This window comes from Pogonomyrmex barbatus, unplaced genomic scaffold (genome assembly GCF_055798465.1).
Source record: "Pogonomyrmex barbatus isolate J1 unplaced genomic scaffold, ASM5579846v1 scaffold13, whole genome shotgun sequence".
In the NCBI taxonomy this organism is placed as follows: Eukaryota; Metazoa; Arthropoda; class Insecta; order Hymenoptera; family Formicidae; genus Pogonomyrmex; species Pogonomyrmex barbatus.
The window spans coordinates 1,001,497-1,024,100 of record NW_028297109.1 but is presented as its reverse complement, the minus strand read 5'-3'; the positions used below and the strand labels follow the sequence as shown (position 1 = coordinate 1,024,100).

The window sequence follows — 22,604 nt, the reverse complement described above, 5'->3', positions numbered from 1 at the left end:
CTCAGCCAGGAATCGAACCTGGATCTCCTGCTTATCGGGCAGCCATCTTATCCCTTCGACTACTAAAGCATGTGATGATACTTATCGCAAATAACGTGTTTAGAATAACACGTCAACAATACAATGATATACATATATATGTACGAGAGTAGTCTGAAAAGTTTTGAGCCTTAACATGAAGATGACGTTACTCGTCAAATTCTAGTACTACAACAGTATATGCTTTGAAAGACTTTTGTGAAAATTTCAGCCATTTTGGACGCTCAGTTGTTGTTTGACAGTCGTTTGTCAGTGTTTTTGTAAAAATGGAAAAAATTGAATATCGTGCCGTGATTAAATTTTTACATTTGAAAGGCAATACACCTGCGCAAATTAAAATCGAGTTGGACGCTGTTTATGGGGACTTTGCCCCATCATTTGCCACCGTAAAAAGATGGGCAGCTGAATTTAAATGTGATCGTATCAGCTTGGCTGATGATGAGCGTTCGGGACGGCCAAAAACTACGATCACCGCTGATAACATCGAAAATGTTCACCAAATGGTACTGGATGACCGTCGAATCAAGGTTAGAGAGATAGCAGAGGCTATGGGCATATCGAAAAAACGCGTTTGTCATATATTGACTGAAGAATTGGATATGCGCAAGCTATCCGCGCGGGGTGCCGCGCTTGCTCACTTTGGACCAAAAACGAATTCGAATGAACATTTCCAAGGCCCTGTTGGAGCGATTCAAGCGAAACGAATCAGATTTTTTGCGTCGATTCATAACTGTAGATGAAACTTGGATCCACCATTACACTCCAGAGACAAAAGAATAGTCAAAACAGTGGACTGCAAAGGGTGAACCTGCTCCGAAAAAGGTGAAGACGGTTCCATCAACTAGTAAAGGTAAGGCGACTGTTTTTTGGGATAGTCACGAAATTGTGCGTATCGGCTATCTTGAAAAAGGTAAAACAATAATGGGAGCGTATTACGCATCATTACTTTTGATAAGCTGAAGGCAGAAATTGCAAAAAAACGGCCGCATTTGAAGAAGAAGAAAGTGCTGTTCCATCAAGACAACGCACCTGCTCACACTTCGGCGGTCGCCATGGCCAAAATTCACGAACTGCACTTCGAATTGGTTGACCATCCACCGTATTCATCAGATCTGGCACCCAGCGACTTTTTCCTGTTTCCTAAGCTTAAAGTTTCGCTTGGAGGACAGAGATTTTCATCGAACGAGGAGGTCATCGCATACGTAAACGCCTATTTTGCGGAGCAAGACGCCAACTACTATTTGGAGGGGTTAAAGAGGTTAGAGTATCGATGGGAAAAGTGTATCGACTTAAAAGGAGATTATATTAAAAATAAAACTATATTTGACCGAAAAAATACTTGTTTCTATGTTAGGCTCAAAACTTTTCAGACTACCCTCGTATATTACAATATATTAGGTGTACAAAAAAGTTCTGAGCTTTTTTTTGTAAAATTCAATCTTTATTCAAAAACAAACAAAAAAATATTAATCAGCGAAATATTCCCCGTTTGCATCAACGACCTTTTGCCATCTTTCGTAGCTTGCGAATTCCTTGACGATAGAAGCTCATCGGCTTCGAAGCGATAAAGTCATCAATGCATTTTCGTATCTCTTCAAATCTCACGAAATGTGTATCGGTCAAATGATGCTGCAGCGACCGAAATAGGGAGTAATCGGAAGGCGCCATGTCTGGGCTATACGCCGCGTGCGGGAGAAGTTCCCATCCTAACGCAAAGATATGGTCCTGAGTCGCTTTCGCAACATGTGGTCGAGCATTGTCATGAAGCAAGATCACTTTACGACGTCCTTGGCCAGTAAATGGCCTCTTTTCTTCTAATGCATCTAATGCATGTATGTAAACGTACGGAAATGATTTGCCGCAACGCCAAGCTGTTCTGCAAGCTCCTTTTCAGTTTGCGCAGAGTTATATCCAGTGCTTGCAATTCGTCCGTTTCAATCTTTTGAGGGCGTCCAGCACGCGGTTCATTTTCTGAAGACTGAAATCTCCTTGGTGAAATTTTTGATACCATCTTTTACATGTAGTATGACTTACAGCGTTCTCATATGCAGCACAAATCTTTGCAGTGGCTTCAGCAGCATTTTTCTTCAGATGAAACGCGAAGTGGATGGAAAATCGAATATGCTCTCTTTTATTGCCATCGTGAACACTACTGATTTTTGAAATTATGTGCATCAAACGCCAAACCGTATGGCATTTTAGAAGGTCAAATATCAACGCTTTAAAACCACAAAAGGACGGGAAGATATATAAAATTTAAATTGTTATTTCGATTGTATGAAATCTAAAGCTCAGAACTTTTTTGTACATGTATATATATATATATATATATGTATTCTCTCGAATCCCCACGACCGGTACTCCAGAGAGATGATCTAGTGTGTTAAAACTGATAAATTCAAAATAATGAATTCAATATGGCAGATGTCGTATTTAAAATATGTCCGGATTGTTGCAAAAATGTCTATACAAAAATTTTTCATAATACTGAATTCGAATTCAATGTCAAAATTAACAAATTTAAGTGGATTTAATATGACAAATATGTCAAAATTTAAAACATGTTCTATCATCCGCATATCCAATTTTTATTCGTTATATTAATCCCATTATCCGTTATAACTATTTACTATTAATTCGATCATTTTAATCAGTACGTATACGATATTTATATTTAGAATATGTGTAACGTTGTCACATATTATATAAGATAATTTATCAATAATTTAAATTGATGCTAGATTGATTAGAGACATTAGAGTTAAGCCATTAGAAATTTTTCTGTGTTTTTGCGATCAAATATGTTTAATTGTGTTAGGTTTATATCAAAACTAACACCGATCTGTGCAATATGTGAATAAATCCCACACTGGATTTGAAACAGACGATGTTTATAACGCAAGTGACTCACTCATGTTAGAGAGAAAAAAGGTATAAATGATTAAATTGGTATATGCAATCGCTCTTTATTGCTCTTTATATTTGATAGTCATTAAAGATTTCTCGATTTGCTAAATCACATCTTATTTCACGTCGCACTTTATTGTATATATTCATAACATTGTAACAATTTTCTAATACCGAAGTTGTAAACAATTTATTCATTCTTTCATCAGATTATCGTCAGATCCACTTTGCTAAGTGATGATCGAAAAAATTAAGAGCAAATTTCTATTCCGTATCTTTTTCCTTAACCATTTATAAATCCAAGTATCTTGGTAATTTGTCAAATGGTCGTAGTTTCATTATGCTCATTTTATTTCATATTACGCAGATTTTAATGAATATTAACTCACCGATATAAAGAGGAGCCGTGTCATAAGCGTTACAGGGGCCTGCGTGCCGTGTTTCAAGAACGAAACCAGTAACACAGGCGTCCTTGATAATGTGACACCAGCTGGGATAGGTGATGTTATTTGTCGCGCATAACATGGTCGTCGATGAATCTCGATTTCGATCTTTCTCATGATGCGCTCTATTCCGGACGCGCTTCCGGGGACAACGATAGGTGCAGGTCACGCAACGTGGCCGTCCAGACTTGATTTCGGATAAACAAGTTTGACCTTCTCGGCAGCGTATTTTAGTACAGTCTGCGCTTCCTGTCACAATCAAATGAAAGTATCTTTAAAATTTTAATTGGCAAAATTCAATTTATCAATTTATAACGTCTTGGAAATTATAGCGTGTTGCAGTTTTACTATTGATCTCTAAGTAAGGTAAATGTATTATGGTAAACGGTCATTGATGAATGATCGCTAAATTTCTATCACTATTATCGCCAAATTATTACATATTATATTTATGCGCGGGTGTATATCTAAATATAACTATATTTTTATATTTTCCACTACATTATACTCTATGTTTAACTATATATCGAGAAAAATAAATCTTTGATTATAGCTACGTTCATAATTATGGTTAATTAATTTTAATATATAATTTCCTTCTTTTTCGACTTGCTTATTTGGTTACTATTACACGTTTGAGAGAAATATGAGAGACCAGATCATTAAATTAAATCTATTCTATCTATCTATGTCACTTGGCAATTTCGTACATTGACCCTCTCGTTCACGAAGGCAAATAGTCACCGTCGTAATAATACATTGTCACGTTTACCTTTGGTCAGTGGCCTATTTCTCATAAAAGAGAGATGAGAAACGAATGATTCAAATTATCATTTTTAGTTCAGTTAATCATAACTTGTAATTTACTTGAGTTTATTGTCAAGTGTAAGCTTTAAAAGAGAAGAGGAGTAATGCATCTATTATATAACGCTGTACATATATCAGAGAATCATTGGTCATTCAATCTAACATGGCATTGACATAATATCGTTAACATTGTCATTTGTTGAATCGTGACAATTTGCACTTTTAGAGTCATTTATTCATTATTAGGCTTGGCGTATGATACATGCTACACAAAGTTGTAATGCAAATTTGAATGCATAACTTGGCGCATTCTCTTCTTATCCCAAATTTTGTTAAATTAAAGATATGTTAATGATATATTAGATTGAGATATTCGTATAAAGCATAAAAAGCAAAGAAAAATTCAAATAAATAATATGAATAATTTCATTTATACAAAGATGGAGCTTCATTAAACGTAAAGCTGTGTCTTCAATTCATAAAAATTCATAAAATTTCTTTTTATAACTTTTTCGTATTCATAATATTGACATTCTATATCTTCTATGTACATCAAATTACACATTCTATATGCAGCGATAGTGTTTTCTATAAAAATAAATGTACGACATACGGCGTAATGCTATGTTTCTAGTAACGGTAGTTTCATGCGAACAACATTTATCTTTCGCGATAAAAATATTGTCTTTCTATGCCATTATCCATTTCCGTCTTGGTCGGCAGGCATAATTTGCCATGCGAAACAACCAGATAAGTCTCATCGCACCGCATCATCCGCAGTCAATGTCACACAATGATCATGTGCGCGCGCGCATCAAATATTGATGAAAATGGATAAGAAATGATGTCAATATATGTGTGAGTCATTGAACGAAAAAAAAAGCAAATTACTTAACACCTTTTATAGTGAGAATAAATGATCACACATCGAGCAGAAATCTTGAAGATAGGAAAAGCAAATAGAGACGATGAGCAAGCGAGAGAGACAGAAAGAGAGAGAGAGGGGGGCTCGAGAAAAGCTTGTATATACGTTCCGTGCATACTGCAAAATGTATATTTACAGCCGTATACACTTTCGCGTTTCAGATCCTCAAATCGGAGAAAAGACGATTATTTCGCGACATCTCGTCACTAAACCGGCTGGTTTATTTACTTATTTATTTCTTTATCGCGCTATGTGTGTCGTATGCTTCTATCGCGATTTTTAATTCTTCCTTTTTTTCTTTTTCTTATTAACACAACGTTTTTGACCAATGATGTGACTAATATATATAGAGATGAAGTTTCAAGTGTGCGATAGGAATTGAAGCTATATTGGGATAGCAATATTACGATCCTAAAAGTGATTATACTATAATAGTCTTTTCTTATTAAAATTCACAATTATTTATTTGAAAATACGTGCAAGAAATATAATAGTTACATACTGCGTCAAGATAGGCTTGCTCTTGTCCTCATCAGCATAGAACAATGCACTTTATGCATTGACAAAGAGAATAATAATGAGTAATTTTTCGTTCGATTAATATTTCTGAAATTATCTAACGATTGTGTGATCATTATCTTTTTCGTGTAGTAACATGAAACAATATCAACATGGTTATAACATCAATTGTGAGATACAGCATGAGATGGATGTTACAAATAATAAAAAGAATAGTATTGAATCGAATTTTTCATTATAGATATCGTTTGTTCATAAAAAATAAATGTAAAAAAAAAGTTCAAAAGACAGTCGAGCATGCATTTGATACTTGAACAAATAACATATAAACATGTTTATAAACATATAAACATGTTTCCAAAGTGATACTTTGGAAACATAGCACGATGTGTTGACGATCCGAGTATGTCCATGATGAGTATCGTCTATGGAATCGTTTTTTATTTGTCCGGATGATATGTAAAGTACAATCATAACATGCATACGGTTTGCAAATGAACAAAAATTTCTTTTATGGATTATTTATAATCCATCGAGCATTATGATTTTGATATCGATCAGTAGGAGTGAAATAAGAGAGATAAGGAATGGAGTGTCATTATGGCGTGCTGAGAGAACCGATTTGTGATTTAGTGGTGTTTGAAAACACGCGGCAGTGCATATTGATATTGAGACACGTGGAGATGATATAGTTGTGAAAAGAAAGAAACAGTTGGTTGTGAAAACAAAGAAGCAAGACAAAATAATATCCGCCAACTAATCAGAGAGAGAGAGAGAAAGAGAGAGAGGGGGGGGTAATAAACAAAAAGAGAGACGGAGAAAGAAAGAATTTTGCACCAGAGTTCAACGAAAAAGACGAGCTAGTATAATTTGGCAAAGCCGCGATGCTTGGCATTGGCCAGACATAAGTGGCTTCGCCAACATGTGTCGCATTAATGTATATCATTGTTGAATACTGTCCAGTAAAAATTATGTTCAGATTCGCAACGGGCTGTTATCAGAATCTCTTGTACATATTTCTCGTACAAACTTTACTTGTTCCGCTTCGTTTTATCTTTCTGCTTTTTTTGCTCTTTTTCTTTACTCTTCTTCGTTCTTTTTTTATTTTTTCACATTTGCTTCTTGTCTTTATTTCTCCTTCATTGTTTCAATAAAGTATATACATTTCCCTTCTGATTCTTCGGTTATCGACATTTTATTTCTCTGTCTTCCTTTTATTTCTGATTTTAAAAAGACATATGTACATGGGCACGATTCATGTAGTTATTCTATGCAATTTTGTGCTCAACTTTGTAGCATTCAACTGACTTCTTCAACTGATTCTTAAGCCGATAAATATAACTGACTTCAATGGCCTTAACCTCATGCGATTTATTTGTTTCCTCCAAATAGAGGTGAATCTTATAAGGATAAGAGAGAGGAAAAATGGAGGGAGAGAGGAGAGGAGGAATGTGAGAGAAACGGAGGGAAGAGAAGAGGGAAAGAAAAGATGAAAGGAGGGAGGGAAAAAGGGGGAGGGGAGAGAGAGAGAGAGAGAGAGAGAGAGAGAGAGAGAGAGAGAAAGAGAAAGAGAGAGCATAGAACAGTTGTGTTGAAAAACTTTTTTAAATTGATGTGCAATTCAAGTTATTAATGCTTTGGCAAACTAATTACTTTGGAAAATTATCATAATTTCTCATATTTTTTTTTCTTGTATTTGAGGAATATGATTTTAGACAATATGCACATGGATATATTTCATTTACATTTTATTTACATGACATTTCACGAAACTGTAAAAAGAAAACGTGTTATAGTATATTATACAGTGAGAGTATATTATACAGTGTATTACTCTCATATCTATTCCTGCCAATATAAATTAATATTAATCTCGGCTTATCTTATTTTTAATCTTTTCCTAATTCTTAAAACAAGAAAGATATCAATCAGAATTATTTTGCATTGGTAGAAATACTCATCAAGTAGTGATTGACTGATTAAATTTCTTTTCTCTGCTAGGAATGATTAATGCTTGCTGAATCTTTAGGCCAAGAGTTATTTTTAGTTCAAAAGGAGAAGTAAAAAGTGTAGTAAAAAACATTAAAAAATTAATGTCATAAGAATAAAAAACCACGTGTCTTAGATTTCACCATGTATACGTACCGACAGAAATAGTGTCCTGCGCTCGGCGCGCGGCTGCTACACATACACACGAAGCGGGTACGTCCGTGTTTTCGCGAAGCGCGAAGGAGATCGCGGAGCGGGGAGAAAAAATAGTGAGGGCAATTCGATGTTCTATCCTTAACGCAAGACGCGCGATCGAGAGAGAAAGCATAATCGGACGTGATACCAAATTTCGGTGTCCCATCGTTGTCTCGCACACTCGACACTAGTGCGAGTGAGAAACCGCGATGTCTCTACCATCGCGCTTTGTTTACGTCCGTGTCTTCGCGGAGCGTGAAGGAGACGCGGACGAAGAGAAAAAAGAGTGGAGGCAATTCGATGTTGCATTCTTAACGCAAGATGCATGATCGAGAAAGAAAGCATAATCGGATGATACTGATTTCGATGTCCCTTCGCTGTCTCACACACACACACACTCGACACTAGGCGAGTGAGAGACCGCGGTGTCTCTATACGTCGCGTTTTTTTTTCTTCCATCTCGTTCTGATTAATTATTGATTATTTAATGATTATTTATTTATTTAATTGATTGTTTTAATATGATTATTAATTATTTAATTATTATCGCGTAATAATTCTTTTATTATATATTTTAAAAAAAGTTATGTGTAAAATTATAACTGTCATTGCGGATTTTGACATTGAATGTCTTACATCTGAAGCAACCGATATTAAAAATTATTTTATAAAATAATAAAAAAATTTCGCGAATTCATTATTTTTTTAAATTCATTAGTTTTTAATTTTTAATATCGGTTGTTTCAGATAGATGTAAGACATTCAATGTCAAAACCGCAATGATAGTTTTACACATAACTTTTTTTAAAATATATAATAAAAGAATTATTACGTGATAATTAAACAATTAATAATCATATTAAAACAATCAATTAAATAAATAAATAATCATTAAATAATCAATAATTAATCAGAACGAGATGGAAGAAAGAAAAACGCGACGTATAGACACCGCGGTCTCTCACTCGCCTAGCGTCGAGTGTGTGTGTGAGACAGCGAAGGGACACCGAAATCAGTATCACGTCCGATTATGCTTTTTCTTTCGATCGTGCGTCTTGCGTTAAGGATGCAACATCGAATTACCCCCACTCTTTTTTCCCTTCGCTCCGCGTCTCCTTCACGTTCCGCGAAGACACGGACGTAACCAAAGCGCAATGGTAGAGACATCGCGGTCTCTCACTCGCACTAGTGTAGAGTGTGCGAGACAACGATGGGACACCGAAATTTGGTATCACGTCCGATTATGCTTTCTCTCTCTATCGCGCGTCTTGCGTTAAGCATGGAACATCGAATTGCCCCCACTATTTTTTCTCCCCGCTCCGCGATCTCCTTCGCGCTCCACGGAGACACGGACGTACCCGCTTCGTGTGTATGTGTAGCAGCCGCGCGCCGGGCGCAGGACACCATTCCTGCCGATGTGGTACGTGGACATAAGTGTGTATATGTGTATGAAAAAAATATACATGTATATAATTGCACTCGTGCGTGCGTATGTGAGTGAGCGTATGGATGGTATATACATATCGGTGAATATCCGAAGGGTAAGGACGCTACAAGGACATATTTTTACATATATTAGCAAGCACATAAATATACATTAGTTATGTCTACGATTGTACATGGCGAAACTTTTTTTCAAATATGCGAAAAAAATTTTAGTAATAAGATTTCAAAATTGAAAACAAAAGAGATATAAAATATTAAGGTAAAAATATCATTACGAAAATCATTATATTTAGGATATTAACAGGATAATTTAGGATAATAACAGGATGAGAATGTCAATTATTTTTCATATATTTTCTCATAGATATGTTTGAGAATTCAAATTTAAATCAATAGATATAACCCGGTAATTATCATTTTGTATGCACTTGTACATTTAATTCTATCGTTATTATTGGTATTCGCTCAATTGGTATTCGCTTTGATCTAAACTATCTCGCAAAATATATATATCATATATATAATCATTATTTAAATAACATTATTTAAATAATCAATAAATAATGCGAATTTGCTTATCTGTGGAAGGAACAGCTGATTTTTAAATGTATCAAACAAACAGATTAAGAATTATTTCCTACAACTTTATCATTTAAATACAATGACGATCCCAAATCATAACGCGTCCACGTCTTGCGTGAGTTATATAAAATGACGATTTAATGCATGGACATTTCACCATGCTGTCACGACGAAAATGTATATAAGCGAAAAATTTGTGTATGACATACACATATATGTTATATACACAATGATATTAAACTATTGAAACTATTAAACTATTTAATCTTTATTATTAATTCTTGACATTTGATGATAAATTTATAGTTTATCTTTTTACGATATGAAAATTGTAATTGTGATTTTATAAATATTATCATCAGAATTTATAAAAAAATGAAATAATTTCTTTATAATAATCTTTAAACTTGTGTTTATTTATTTGTTCGTATATGTTATAATGTGCCAAAGTGATTGACTTTGTTGAGAAAAATCGATAAATCTTTTTAGAGTAAGCGCGCGCGCTTGTCAAAGCTTTGAAATAATTAAGATTTAGTAGTTATGTGGATCGTGATTCGACTGGATATTTGTCGAACAATCTTCGAAGGAGATGTTCCTGCAAAAAAAATCTGTCAATCTAATTGATAATCGATTGTGTTTGTGTTCGAAATTGAGAGTTTATAGCAGTTTCTTGACAAAAATGGATAGAATGGATGTTCTTTGTTTTTTGTTTCAAACTTTTTATATCCTTCATTTTTTAAAATAATTTTTTATTCTCTTTCGCGACCCAGCCGATCGTGGCTCGGTCAATGAACTTTCTGGAACAATCTCGTTTGCCCTCTGATGTTTTTTACCTTTAGACTTTTTCCTTTTCTTTTCTCCTTGTAATATGAGTATTATAAGAGACGCGACAACAAAAGTCATACCTTTAATTATTCTTCAGCATAATAAAAAATTTTGCAAAGTAATCTATAATATTAAAATAATTTTTTTAAAATCATGAGAACTCTATGTAATAACTTAAAACTATTTTCATACCAAAAAATAACTTACATAGATTGATTGGTATCAAACAAGGGGAGAAGGGAGGGAGAGAAGGGTGAGAGAGGAAGGAAGGAGGAAGGGAAGGAGGGGGAAGTTGACTTACGTTTACAATGGCCCTTATAAGCGACGGGAACAGCGCGACCCGCGCGGCAGGCGGCAAGCCGCAGGTGGCAGGCGCTCTTGTAGGTATTTCCGTCGGCTCCGCAGACGGGGCGTGCGCCGGCGACCTGGTGCGGGGGTGCCTGGGGGCACCTGCGGGCGCACCTCACACAGTGAGGGCTCAGGTTCTGGTCCAGTAGACAGCTCCGACCTTGGCCGCATCGGACCCGTGCGCACGAACCTGCTCGACACTTTGCACGTTATTACGCACAGTCGTAAACCGCCTCCGTGATAGATGCATTGCTTTTCTTTATTTTTATTCTCGATCACCTGCCGTTCAGTTTTAACCATAATCGCATAATCCTATTCACTAGTCGGTTTAACTACGTAGTTAAAGTGATTTTTAGTAGCAATCATAAGATCCAGCGTATTAGATCGAAAATATTGTAATCTATTTTGTTAACATTAATATGACATTATTGTATGTCAATTATTTGCATTTTTAAGATGCTTAAACTTATCCCATTTTTCATCAATATACGCTATTATGTGAGTGTAATTAATATAATGACAAAATATAATACATTAAATTAATAAATGTAAATTTATAAACAACTCGAGATAAAATAATAAGTTGTGTAGTTATAAAATTTACAACATTTAATACATTAAATTTCTTATTCGATATATGAAATCCCATTTTTCGATTTTTGCTTTGACTGCAAGATCGTAAGTGATGTCGTGGAAACTAAGACGCGTTTTGTCATGGTTCATTAACGTTTCGACATGTTATAAGATGAAAATATCTTGCATGTTCAGTCATTAAATCGCCAGATTCAATTGCGAAACAATTACTACATCAGCGAATATCCGTATTGGGAGACCAATCCTATCGGATGTTTCTTTTAGGTCATTTTATTGTGTTTTGTTCGTTTTATTAGCATTTGCGCCCTCATAGTCGACATAATCGTCAGTTCTTCGAAGGAACGATATCGATGTAAGCTAAAAGTTTCAACGTAATGAAGATAAAATATTTGATGGTTTTTTGAAGATTAAAGCAAAACATTTTCACGGCAATACAGAGAGATCAACTTATTTATACATACTCACTTTGGCAGTGGCCGTTGTAGGCAACTGCAAGTTCATGATTGCCCTTCTTGCAAGCTCGCTTTTTAAGTCTACATAGGCTCTTGTAACTTTTGCCATCCGTTCCGCAGACCGGTCCACCACCACGCGGTATTTTACATTCAGGACTGCACACGCATCTCGGTCTTCCTCTACGTACTACGCACTTTTTTCCTTCTTCGCACTTTACTTCCACGCAACTCTCTGTCGAATATAAATGATTTCGTATATGTGTATATTTATGATTATGAAGAACGATTACGTGTTACGTGGTTTGATCGCTAACCGAATTTATATATAGAAATAGCAAAATTGATAAAGAAATTTTACTTTCCTTTTCTTTGACTGAGATCATTGCAAATGTGCGTGCTTACACACATATCGCATTTTGGATAAACGAGAACGAAGCCAATTTTAATTATTTGATTACCGAAGAAGATAATGTAATTTATTTGTGTACCTCGACAAGGACGACACTGAACGCCTCCACCCAGAACTCTCCAGAAAAACAGACTTCCACTGTCTAAATCTTCTTCTGAATACGCCGTCGCTGCTGCTGCATTAGATGCGCAACAATTTTCTCTTGTGACACCTTGTGATAGAAGTTCTTTACAACGACCATTACTGATAGACGACCAACATATACCACCTAACACAAATTGTACCAATTAGAATTGTATCAAGTTTAAATTAACATTATGTGTTAAATATCTAATTATGTTAAATAAAAAAATGTACTGTATAAAAAAAATGGTAACATTATTAATTGATTGATTATATAAATAGATTTTTAAGGATTTAATCTACAAATATATTTTATAGTAGGCTAAAAGTCAAATCCCTCCTTCCCCCTCTCACGTACGCACGCACGCACGCACACAATATAAAATAAATACATTACACAAAATGCTTTTTCATAAAGAAAGCATACTTTTATATAATTGTTTTTTGATTTAGATGGCGTATATGCTTTACTTTAGTTTATTTAATTGTAATTATTAGTTTTTTGTCAAGTAATATCCATTTCCAAGGTATGAATCGAACGAATTGTTGAAAAATTTAATATAGCAGAATGCATAAATTACTATGGTAAGAATGTTATATAAATCTTTGTAAATGTTATATTATAAACACAAAAAAATTTTGCCTAAATACTTAGATTATATAATAGATAGATTTTATATATAACAAATTGTGTTTCTATGTGTTTTTTGTTTTTATATTTAATTCAGCGATTTTATTCATACCCAGTCGTTTTCTAACTAGCAACATAAACTATTAGTAGCAACGTAAACTGTTAGTAGATATTGCCTATTCATGGCCTATTAAACGGTTCTCGCGAACGTGATACGTGAAAGAACTTTACAGTGATTAATACGTATGCTTTACAAAATCATGAATTAGTCCGGCATAGATGACATAGTTTATCAAACTTTTTTAAATACAAGCATTCATGAGATGAGCGGGAATTCCTTCAAGATTAGTTCATAGTTATATATAACAAAGTTGATAGATTTGATGACTATGTTTGTGTTTTATCTTAATGTTACACACGTAGTAAGCACGTAGTAAGTGACGCAAACTTATTTAACATGCATTTTATCGCAGCAACATTTGACCACTTACATAAAATGGCATGTTTTTCCAATTTGTAACTTAAAAATTGAGCTAATATCTCATTTATGCAATGCTTGCACAAAATACTCACAAGCAAGTGTTAAACGCGTCATTTCACGATATTAATATTTACTTTTCATGATGGATGATTTCATCTCATTTATATATTTGTGTGTTTTAGTTCTCGAGAAATTTAAGTTTAAGTGAATTGCCTAAGTAATGTCTGTAACGAAGATACGATTCAACAGTGATGCCCAGGATGAATATTTTAGCAAAATAGCGAAATTCTTTTAATGATTTCTTATTGACATAATCACTATCTTTTTGGAAAGCAAAAAAAACAGTTTTGACCTATATATATAAAATCGCACAAGCTCGTACAATACATGTGATAAAGTTATTTAAAAGTTCATACAATATAACAATAAAAAAATACATAATTCTTTTTAGGTAATTATTAAAAGTATTAGATATGATAAGAATACATGCAGTAACTGTATCTGTGAGATTACAACAATATATCGCTCATAAATATTAAATTAATATATGTTTTTGAGAATCGCACATTTTAACAGATTAGCATATTTTTTAACAGAATAATACAATCGACTCTTGACAGGTTTAAATTACCAAATTAATAAAAAATGTACCAATACGATTGATTCACATCATCACGTGTAATTACAATATTAGCAATTGACCAACATACATGAATTCATCCATACTATCATAATTTATGTAGTTTTTATCTAAAAATTGGATAATATTTGTTTTTATTTATTTCTATTATTTATTATTTCTATATTATCATTTTTATTATTTGATCGGTAATGTACTTATTATTAAAACTCGAGTTTACGTCTCCTTAATATTTTTATATTTTTTCCGCAATAATAATTATGATTACATATTTATGTTATACAATACAACAATAGCTGTATTTCAAGCAATAAGTATTCTCTATTGTACATATTGCAAATATGTCTTTTCCCTATTATTCAATTTAATGATAATTTATTTTTCTTTCTAATTCTTCATTTTTCAATGTAAGGAAAATGTGACAAATCAATTTCTAAATTTGATATAGGGATGAAGTAAGATATGGAAAAAATAAAGATGAAAGAAAGTAGGACAAAAAAAATTGAAAAAAAAAGAAAGGAAAGAAAAAAATAAAAGAAACGATGAAAAGAGAGCGAGCGAGGGGAGAGAGACAAGCGAGAAGAGAGGAGAGACGACATAATGCGGAACGGAATGGTATGGTCCGACATGTCTAGACTGCGATGTAGCCACTGTTTGGCCCAGTTACGTCCTTCCTCCTCTCCTATACTCGTTTTCCAGATCCCTCTCCACTCCTTCGTTGCCAAGTTCTCTCACTCTTTAACTCTTTATAGTTATAACCACTACCACCATTACTACCGTCATGATTCCCATCACCACCATTCGTACCACAATCACCACCGCCACCGTCACTACTACCTATAATATCACTATTCCCATTGATACTTTTGCAGTTTACAGGGAGTCATAGGCCATAGTGTACTCCAGCTATATATTGTTTAGAGACTTTATTATTTACAAAAGCAAGCTTACGCACAACGAAAGTTTTATCTTTTAATTCTATCTCTTCATTTCTTCTATCTATTGCCTACTATAATTATGTAACGACCAAATTTGTGAAATCCTTTTTACATGGTATCTTGTATATCATAATATATTTTAAACTCAATCTTTTGTGATTTTTGTAATAAGCAATTGTATTCAAATTAAAATAGTAAACATGCATAAAACATAATAGTTAATATGAAATAGAAATAAATTAAAATGTTTTTTTTTATCTTTGATAAGATGGTTTTAAGTATAGTACAAATGATACACATTCATGTGTGCGTATTTAGTATGCGTCTGTATGCATGTAACACTAAATATTCTTTTTCCATACATACATTATAAATATAATACATACATACATTATAAATATAAATATAACAAATTTTAGAATGATTTTTCTCGTATAAATATCATATAAATCGTAAAGTATTTAAATAAAATCTTTGTCACAATATTTTGTATTATAGCTTATATATATATATATATATATATATATATATATATATATATATATATATCTCCTTTTACGGTCACTTTAGAGATATAAGATTAATTAAAACAGATGGGATTAATTAGAAGAAGTTTCTTATTATTTTATTAGAAATTACTTGATTTAAAATAACGATTAAAACTGCAGTATTTCTTCGCTTATGTTATTGATTTATTTTGATCTAATTTCCGGCTGATCAAATTTTTCTCATATAATATATAAATGCATGCGCGCGCGTGTGTGAATGTTTATGCATTATGAAAATTAAAGAACCTTAATTATTACGTTATGGTATGAAGATACGTTAACTTTCTTTCATTTCATGTTTAAATTTTACTAACATTATTGAAAAAAAATGATCCTACTAATTCTTTAAAAATTAGAGACATGTATATCGGTGTATCAAATTAAGAACATTTTTAATCATCCTTAATTGGTAATATGAAAGTAATATTACAATTAATTGTTCATTTTATGATAAATGTAACGAATATAATATGAAGGATTTTTAAGATATTTTTATATACAATAATACATCTTGTATTGATGTATACAAGATGTATTATTGTATATAAAAATATCTTAAAAATCCAGACACATATGTACGACTCATGCCAAGATTCATATGCGGTAACTTATTTATTTTTTTTATGACTATGAAAAATGAAATGTTTTAGGAATTTGTTCAATCGATATGTAATTTTGAAATTTATTGCTGAAAATATCAAAACTCATTGTGTCAATTTTTGAGACTATATATTTTATTATATTTGTTGAAAATAAGTGAAATAAGTGATATGAGAAATAATAATAAATCTAGTTATATGATGTATATATAGACAGACATGTAATGATATGTCCTTTCTGATTTGTCACAAATCTCATATACAAACTTTAATCATTTTAGGATGTTCCGGTATACAGTGACAAAACAACATGGAATGTCGCGAGATTGTGCGGCAGCAGGTGGTAAAAAGATCGGTGCTTGCTGAAGCAAGCACTGAGCAGGTATTCGCGACGTGCCGTAGGGGAGACGAGTTCTTGCCCGGACAAGACGGGCACGCGGTTAGTCATCAAGATTCAGAGATTGTCCCCACGCACACGGCAACCAGTTGACCAAAACCACAAGATATCCCTTTTATTCTTCTTTTTCTCTCCTTCCATCATTTCCACTTCTTCCACTTCCGATCTTGGAATTCTCTAGCAATCTCAAAAACTTTACTAAAGAAAGTATGTCACATATTAGTTTTTAAACATTATGTATAGATAATCATTTTGTCTTGTTGCTCAAAGGTAGTACCGAGTAATGATCGGTAGATTGGAAGATATGATGATAAATAAAGCGAAATCATAATTTTGGATAGTTGACTCTGTAATCTATGAACACAGAACACATACTATGGGACATACTTTCTGACATAGATTTTAATTTAAGATTATAAGCACGGATAAAATATATTTTGGACAAATATTATGACAGTGACAATATCGTAAGATAAGATTGTAATGCAATAGATTAACAAAACGTTGTTTGTTTTCTCTCGAATTTACACTTTACATTTACATAAAATTTTATATTGTCTTTAAATTATGAAATAACTCTTTCGGACATAAACATATTCCAATTTTATTGCCAATTATGTAGACATTATATATTATTCTCTTAGTTAAGTTTGAATTTTGATCTTGATCCATTTATGTGATCCATTATAAATTTTGATTCGTCTGTCCGAGGACGTTTAATTTGCATTGAACGAAGCAAATCAGTGTGTTATTGGTACATTGCATTTGACAAAATCTTTTACAGATTTTCATATAACTTTCTTCATATGGAATATGAAGCTGTCGCACACTCGCGCGCGCGCGCATAACTCACTGTTTTATCGCGGGCCCATGATCTCTCAGGATTTGCGCCTTCGGTCATGCTCGTCGAACTGTTTTTACCATGCTCTACCCATGCCAAGAGATACGGATCCGAGGTGCTAATCCGATGCATCTACACACGCCCAGCTAATAGAACCAGTTTTATGTGCACTAAAAACTGGTGTATATTTTCGAAAAACATCATTTTTTTTCTTTTTCTTTACATAGTGCCTCTTTTTCACTCTTTTCTCTTTTCAACCACATCTCTTTTTATTATATTTTCTTCTTTTTTGTCGAGACATATCAGTATATCCAAGGCTATTATATCATACTCTACATGTTACTATTTGATTGCGTCTTGTTTTCCTATATTTTCCTATATAGATCTCGTGATATGTACTAAAAAGCTAGGATTATTATTAATCATATAATGCAACATCTAAAGGTTTATATCGACAGGATAAGACTAAATATTTTGTGCATGTCTAAAATATTCTAAAAAGCATATTGTTATTCTTTTTTTTATAAATAATCTAAATATGACTGGTTTTTTTCTCTCATATTAAAGTTTTTATTATTAGATTTCCTATAAAAAGTTACGAGTACAGTTTGAACAAATTGATCTTCAAATCGTAGCATTTCTTGAACGATTTTCTGTATCTATCACGCGTTGACTCTTCCTTCTTCCTTTACGTCCTTCAGGGGACTTACAGGGTTTCCCATCCCTGTCCTTCTTTTACTCGGTAGCATCGTCCGAGCGTCTAGAGGCTGAAGCGCCTCTTGTTGATGCGGAGCACTGACCCGCAAACTGGTTCCTCCATTACACCAGGCTTTCTTCCCCCTCCCCCTTTTCTCTCACTTCATCTTCTCTTCTTTCTCTCTGTCTCTCCGCTTTGTATATGCTTTCCTTCTCCTCCTGTATTTCTTCTTTCTCTTTTCCTTCGTGCGCGTGCGTGCATGCGTGCATGCATCTCTTCCTCCCTTTCTCCTTATGTTTCAGCATGTCCCTTTTACTTAGCTTCTCCGCATCCATATCAGACTTGGCAAACTCTACTCCCCTCCTCTGCAGAATGATCGGTCTCCAAGAATCAAAGATTCGGCAAGAGAGCGCTAAAACTCTATAGAGCGTCTGTTGTTATTAACTGAGCCTTAATCAATCTGTGAATGTGATGCCATTTTTGATAGCCTCTTTCTAATTGCTCGTAAAGTTACTTTATGGATACTATCATTGTTTATTATAAATGTTGTGCTAAGATTAATTAACTTTAATACGGATAAAAAGCTAGATGTGATTTACATTAAGCTAATGTGTCAGTTAATATGCATTTTTGAATTTTGAAAAAATATTCCAATCTGTGAACGCTTTCATAAAATTATACCTTTCAATTTGTATATAATTGAGTTTTAAAATTTCGCTAAACTCGTATCTAGTCAAATATAAACATCGTTGCTATATGAATGTTGTATTAAAGCTGAATTAATTTATGCTATATCATATAACCGAAAGTAATTAATCGCATTTCGCAAATATTAGATTATTCATCGAAACGCAAAAAAAAAAACAAAGAGAAAGAAAAGTGGCACAAGATGTTTAGAAATCGAATATTGTTTTCCCTATCCAATTTTTCCATTGATTATGAGAAAGAAAAAAAATGATCATGTACTGAAATATTACATCAACATCAAATTGCAACATATAAACATACAAATATTTAAACCATCGAGTTTCGTTTCGCTTAATCCATAAACTGTCTGCTACATCGCAAAGCTTTATGAATCAACGAACACATAATAACTAAGCTAAAATGCCTAATAACAAATTGCGATGTTGGAAATTATGGCCTTGTGAAATCAAATTACAAATTGTAAGATATTACAATATTGCAAATTACTTGATGATAAAAGCAACTCTCAGACCGCAAAAGAGGATATTCAACGATACATACACATAGTCTATCTCTATCAGAGAAATTTTTTAAATTCAATCTCATTGTGAAATAATGTTGTTCTAATCAATCTTTCATTAAATTACATATTATGTGCTTTCAGTTATAATAAAGTGAATTTTTCTCTCAAAATGAAAATCTTTTGACTGTGTAATTAAAATATTAAATTAAAAGAAATATCTATATTACGTCAATCTATTATATTGTCTTAAAATATAATCAACGTTTTTCAATATTTTTCTTTTTCTTTTTTTGTATTTTTATTATTTTTTTGTATTAATATATGTACGCGCGCGTGTATGTATGTGAGATAGATAGATAGATAGATATAAATAAATAAATAAATGGACAAATAGATAGATAAATAGATAGATAGATAGATAGATAGATAGATAAATAAATAGATAGATAGATAGATAGACAGAGAGAATGAAAGGGGAAAGAAAAGGAAGAAAGGGGGAAGGGGAGAAGGGAGGGAGGGGAGAGAGATTTGTATATTTAATTAAAAAATAGATCAAAAAATTGCGAAATATCTATACATTAAAAATAACAAATATCATAGTGCTTACATTATTCTATTATTTCGTATATATTATATAACCATATGTAAACAGATTTGAAATTTCACTAATTAATCTTTTTCACTAATTAAGCTTTGAATCGAAGAAAATACTTTAAGGGAAACACTTACCCGTCGTTGGATGAATTTGGAGTAATAATCCTATTAGTGATACCAAGAGGAAGGTTCTATACGGGGATACCGTGATATCCTGTCGCAAGGCCGTCATCTCAGGCGGCCCGCGCCAGGTGCTCTCCCGACGTGCCGCTATCCCTGCGGTGAATCTCACTTCAGCTTTCTTAACTTCCGCCTTCGTTCCTGCCAGGACGTGCCGTCTTCGTACTTCACATTTCATCTGCCTGCGCTAATTTTTATCCAATTTTGATCTTCGCTTTCATCACATAAATTATAGTGGAAAATTGTATTTTATACGTAAATATCGATTCACTGTTTTTATCATGGTCCATGAAATTTGTGTCATAGATTCTGTTTTTCGTACTACGCACACGCTTTTGTTACAATAGATCTATACGTTTGAATATACGTCTCAGACATCAGAAATGGTAATTATCTTTTCGTGTGCCAAGTTTGAAATAATTTCTGTATTTAAAAAAAAATAAATCTTTTATCACTATGATTTCAAGCACACATGCACATTTGTCTATCATTATTTACATGGAATTTCTTCTTCACAATAAACATCATTCACAATAAACAGTTATCTGTGAATTAAAATAAATTACGATATGTGTTATATATTTGTTCATGTTGAACATGTATCAATCTTTTATATATTTGCATTTATATCTTCTAAATTATAATATTTATTTGATGTATCGATTGATATATTTTATCTTAAATGAAAAAGTTGCAGTAGAATCCTTTTTATATTCTTCTCGCGATCGTAATAACTTCTTATTATTTATTTGCATTTTACATTTAATACTATATATTTAATACCATACATTTTACATTTAATACTATAATGTCATGTTAACTTATTTAAATATTTGAATATTATTTGAATATTTATAAATATTTATTTGAATATTTTTGCCCGTTTTGTCCATATTGATCGGTATCCGGTCGATTTGCTTCTTTGCTTAATTACAACTAAACTATCACGAAGTTTTATGATGACTATTTATCATCTCGCAAATCTTTTTTATTATTTCAAACTTGTCACGTTCTTTTAATTGCGTATGTGTGAATGATAATGAGATCTTTTTTCAATTATTTTTCTTTCTACTAAATTTCATTGAATCATGTAAAATTTTCCACGCGATTCTTGAGCTATAATTTCTCACTATGTATCGTGACATCCATGAGGACACATGAAAATGGATCGATTTTCAAACACCTATAATAATTGAAAGTTTTAACAAACACCTATAATAATTGAAAGTTTTAAATGTAATGGCAGTATTGTTTATATTGTATTTGCTCCTTTGCTTTGGTTTTTTGAGAATATTTGTTTCCTTGTTTGATTAATCGAAGCACGACACTTGAAGCTAGCTTAGTCGCGAATCATCGCGTGCGATACGTGGTATACGCGCGCTTTACAAAAAAAAATACACGTTGCACAAAAAGCGATTTTCAAGGATCCTGGTATTTTCGATAACACACGGTTTTAATCTTCTGCCTGTTTTATATGCTCAACTGTTTTCTTTACAGTCAATTTCGTCGAATTTTCCGAAAGTATACACGAATGGATTTAGCGCAATTTACCTCAGCATCTTCAGCGTTGATAGATATCGGTCTTTGTTAACTATACACGATTTTCGTTGAAGTGCTCATTAGATTCACGACATGATTGTCGATTTTTCACGAGCTTACTATGCGACGCGACGAGTAAATTCATCAGTCGAAACAAAGCGCGCGAAAGATCGTCAGATAGACTGAGAGAAGCAGACGACAGTTGATAGTCCGGCAACTAGTAGCAGCAACAACAGCAGTAGCGGCAGCAGCACAAGGCGAAACGTTTCGCCGTATGCCGAGCGAAGCTCTGCAAAAGCAGCCTGCACATGCGGTCGCGCTATGTTGTATCGTCCCCACTTTCCTTCTTCAAGCGCGCGATCGCGGCGGTGGTGGCGGAGGCAGCAATGATGACAACGGCGGCGATGGCGTCGACAATGGTGACGGTAATATTAGAAGTAGTAATAGTAGCGATGATAGTAGTAAGTAGTAAAATATAGTAGTACTTACTACTATCATCGCTACTATTATTACTTCTAATACTACCGCCACCATTGTCGACACCGTCGCCGCCGTTGCCATCATTGCTGCCTCCGCCACCACTGTCACCACCGTCGCGATCGCGCGCTTGAAATAATAGCGATAGTGCTAGTTATGATAATGGTAGTAATAGTAATATAATAATAATGAGTAGTATCAATAGCATTAACAGTAGCAGCAACTACAG

General features: G+C 33.4%; 1 protein-coding gene across 3 annotated transcripts in view; it reads right to left on the bottom strand.

Annotated features, from left to right (window-relative positions):
- The window catches only part of LOC105426134 (follistatin-A), a 31,255-nt gene extending 9,031 nt beyond the window's left edge, over nucleotides 1-22,224 (bottom strand). The window contains exons 1-6 of one of the 3 annotated variants that reach the window (XM_011637225.3): nucleotides 21,911-22,224; nucleotides 20,315-20,541; nucleotides 12,560-12,748; nucleotides 12,085-12,303; nucleotides 10,979-11,215; nucleotides 3,336-3,638 (exon numbers count right to left, since the gene is read on the bottom strand). In XM_011637225.3, the coding sequence (XP_011635527.3) occupies nucleotides 3,336-3,638; nucleotides 10,979-11,215; nucleotides 12,085-12,303; nucleotides 12,560-12,748; nucleotides 20,315-20,541; nucleotides 21,911-21,918 (1,183 nt within the window). In that variant the 5' untranslated portion in view covers nucleotides 21,919-22,224. Of the gene's footprint in view, nucleotides 1-3,335; nucleotides 3,639-10,978; nucleotides 11,216-12,084; nucleotides 12,304-12,559; nucleotides 12,749-20,314; nucleotides 20,547-21,910 lie in introns of all 3 variants that reach the window. The other 2 variants (XM_089072511.1, XM_089072512.1) reach the window with 2 other exon arrangements.
- Nucleotides 22,225-22,604: the final 380 nt, after the last annotated feature.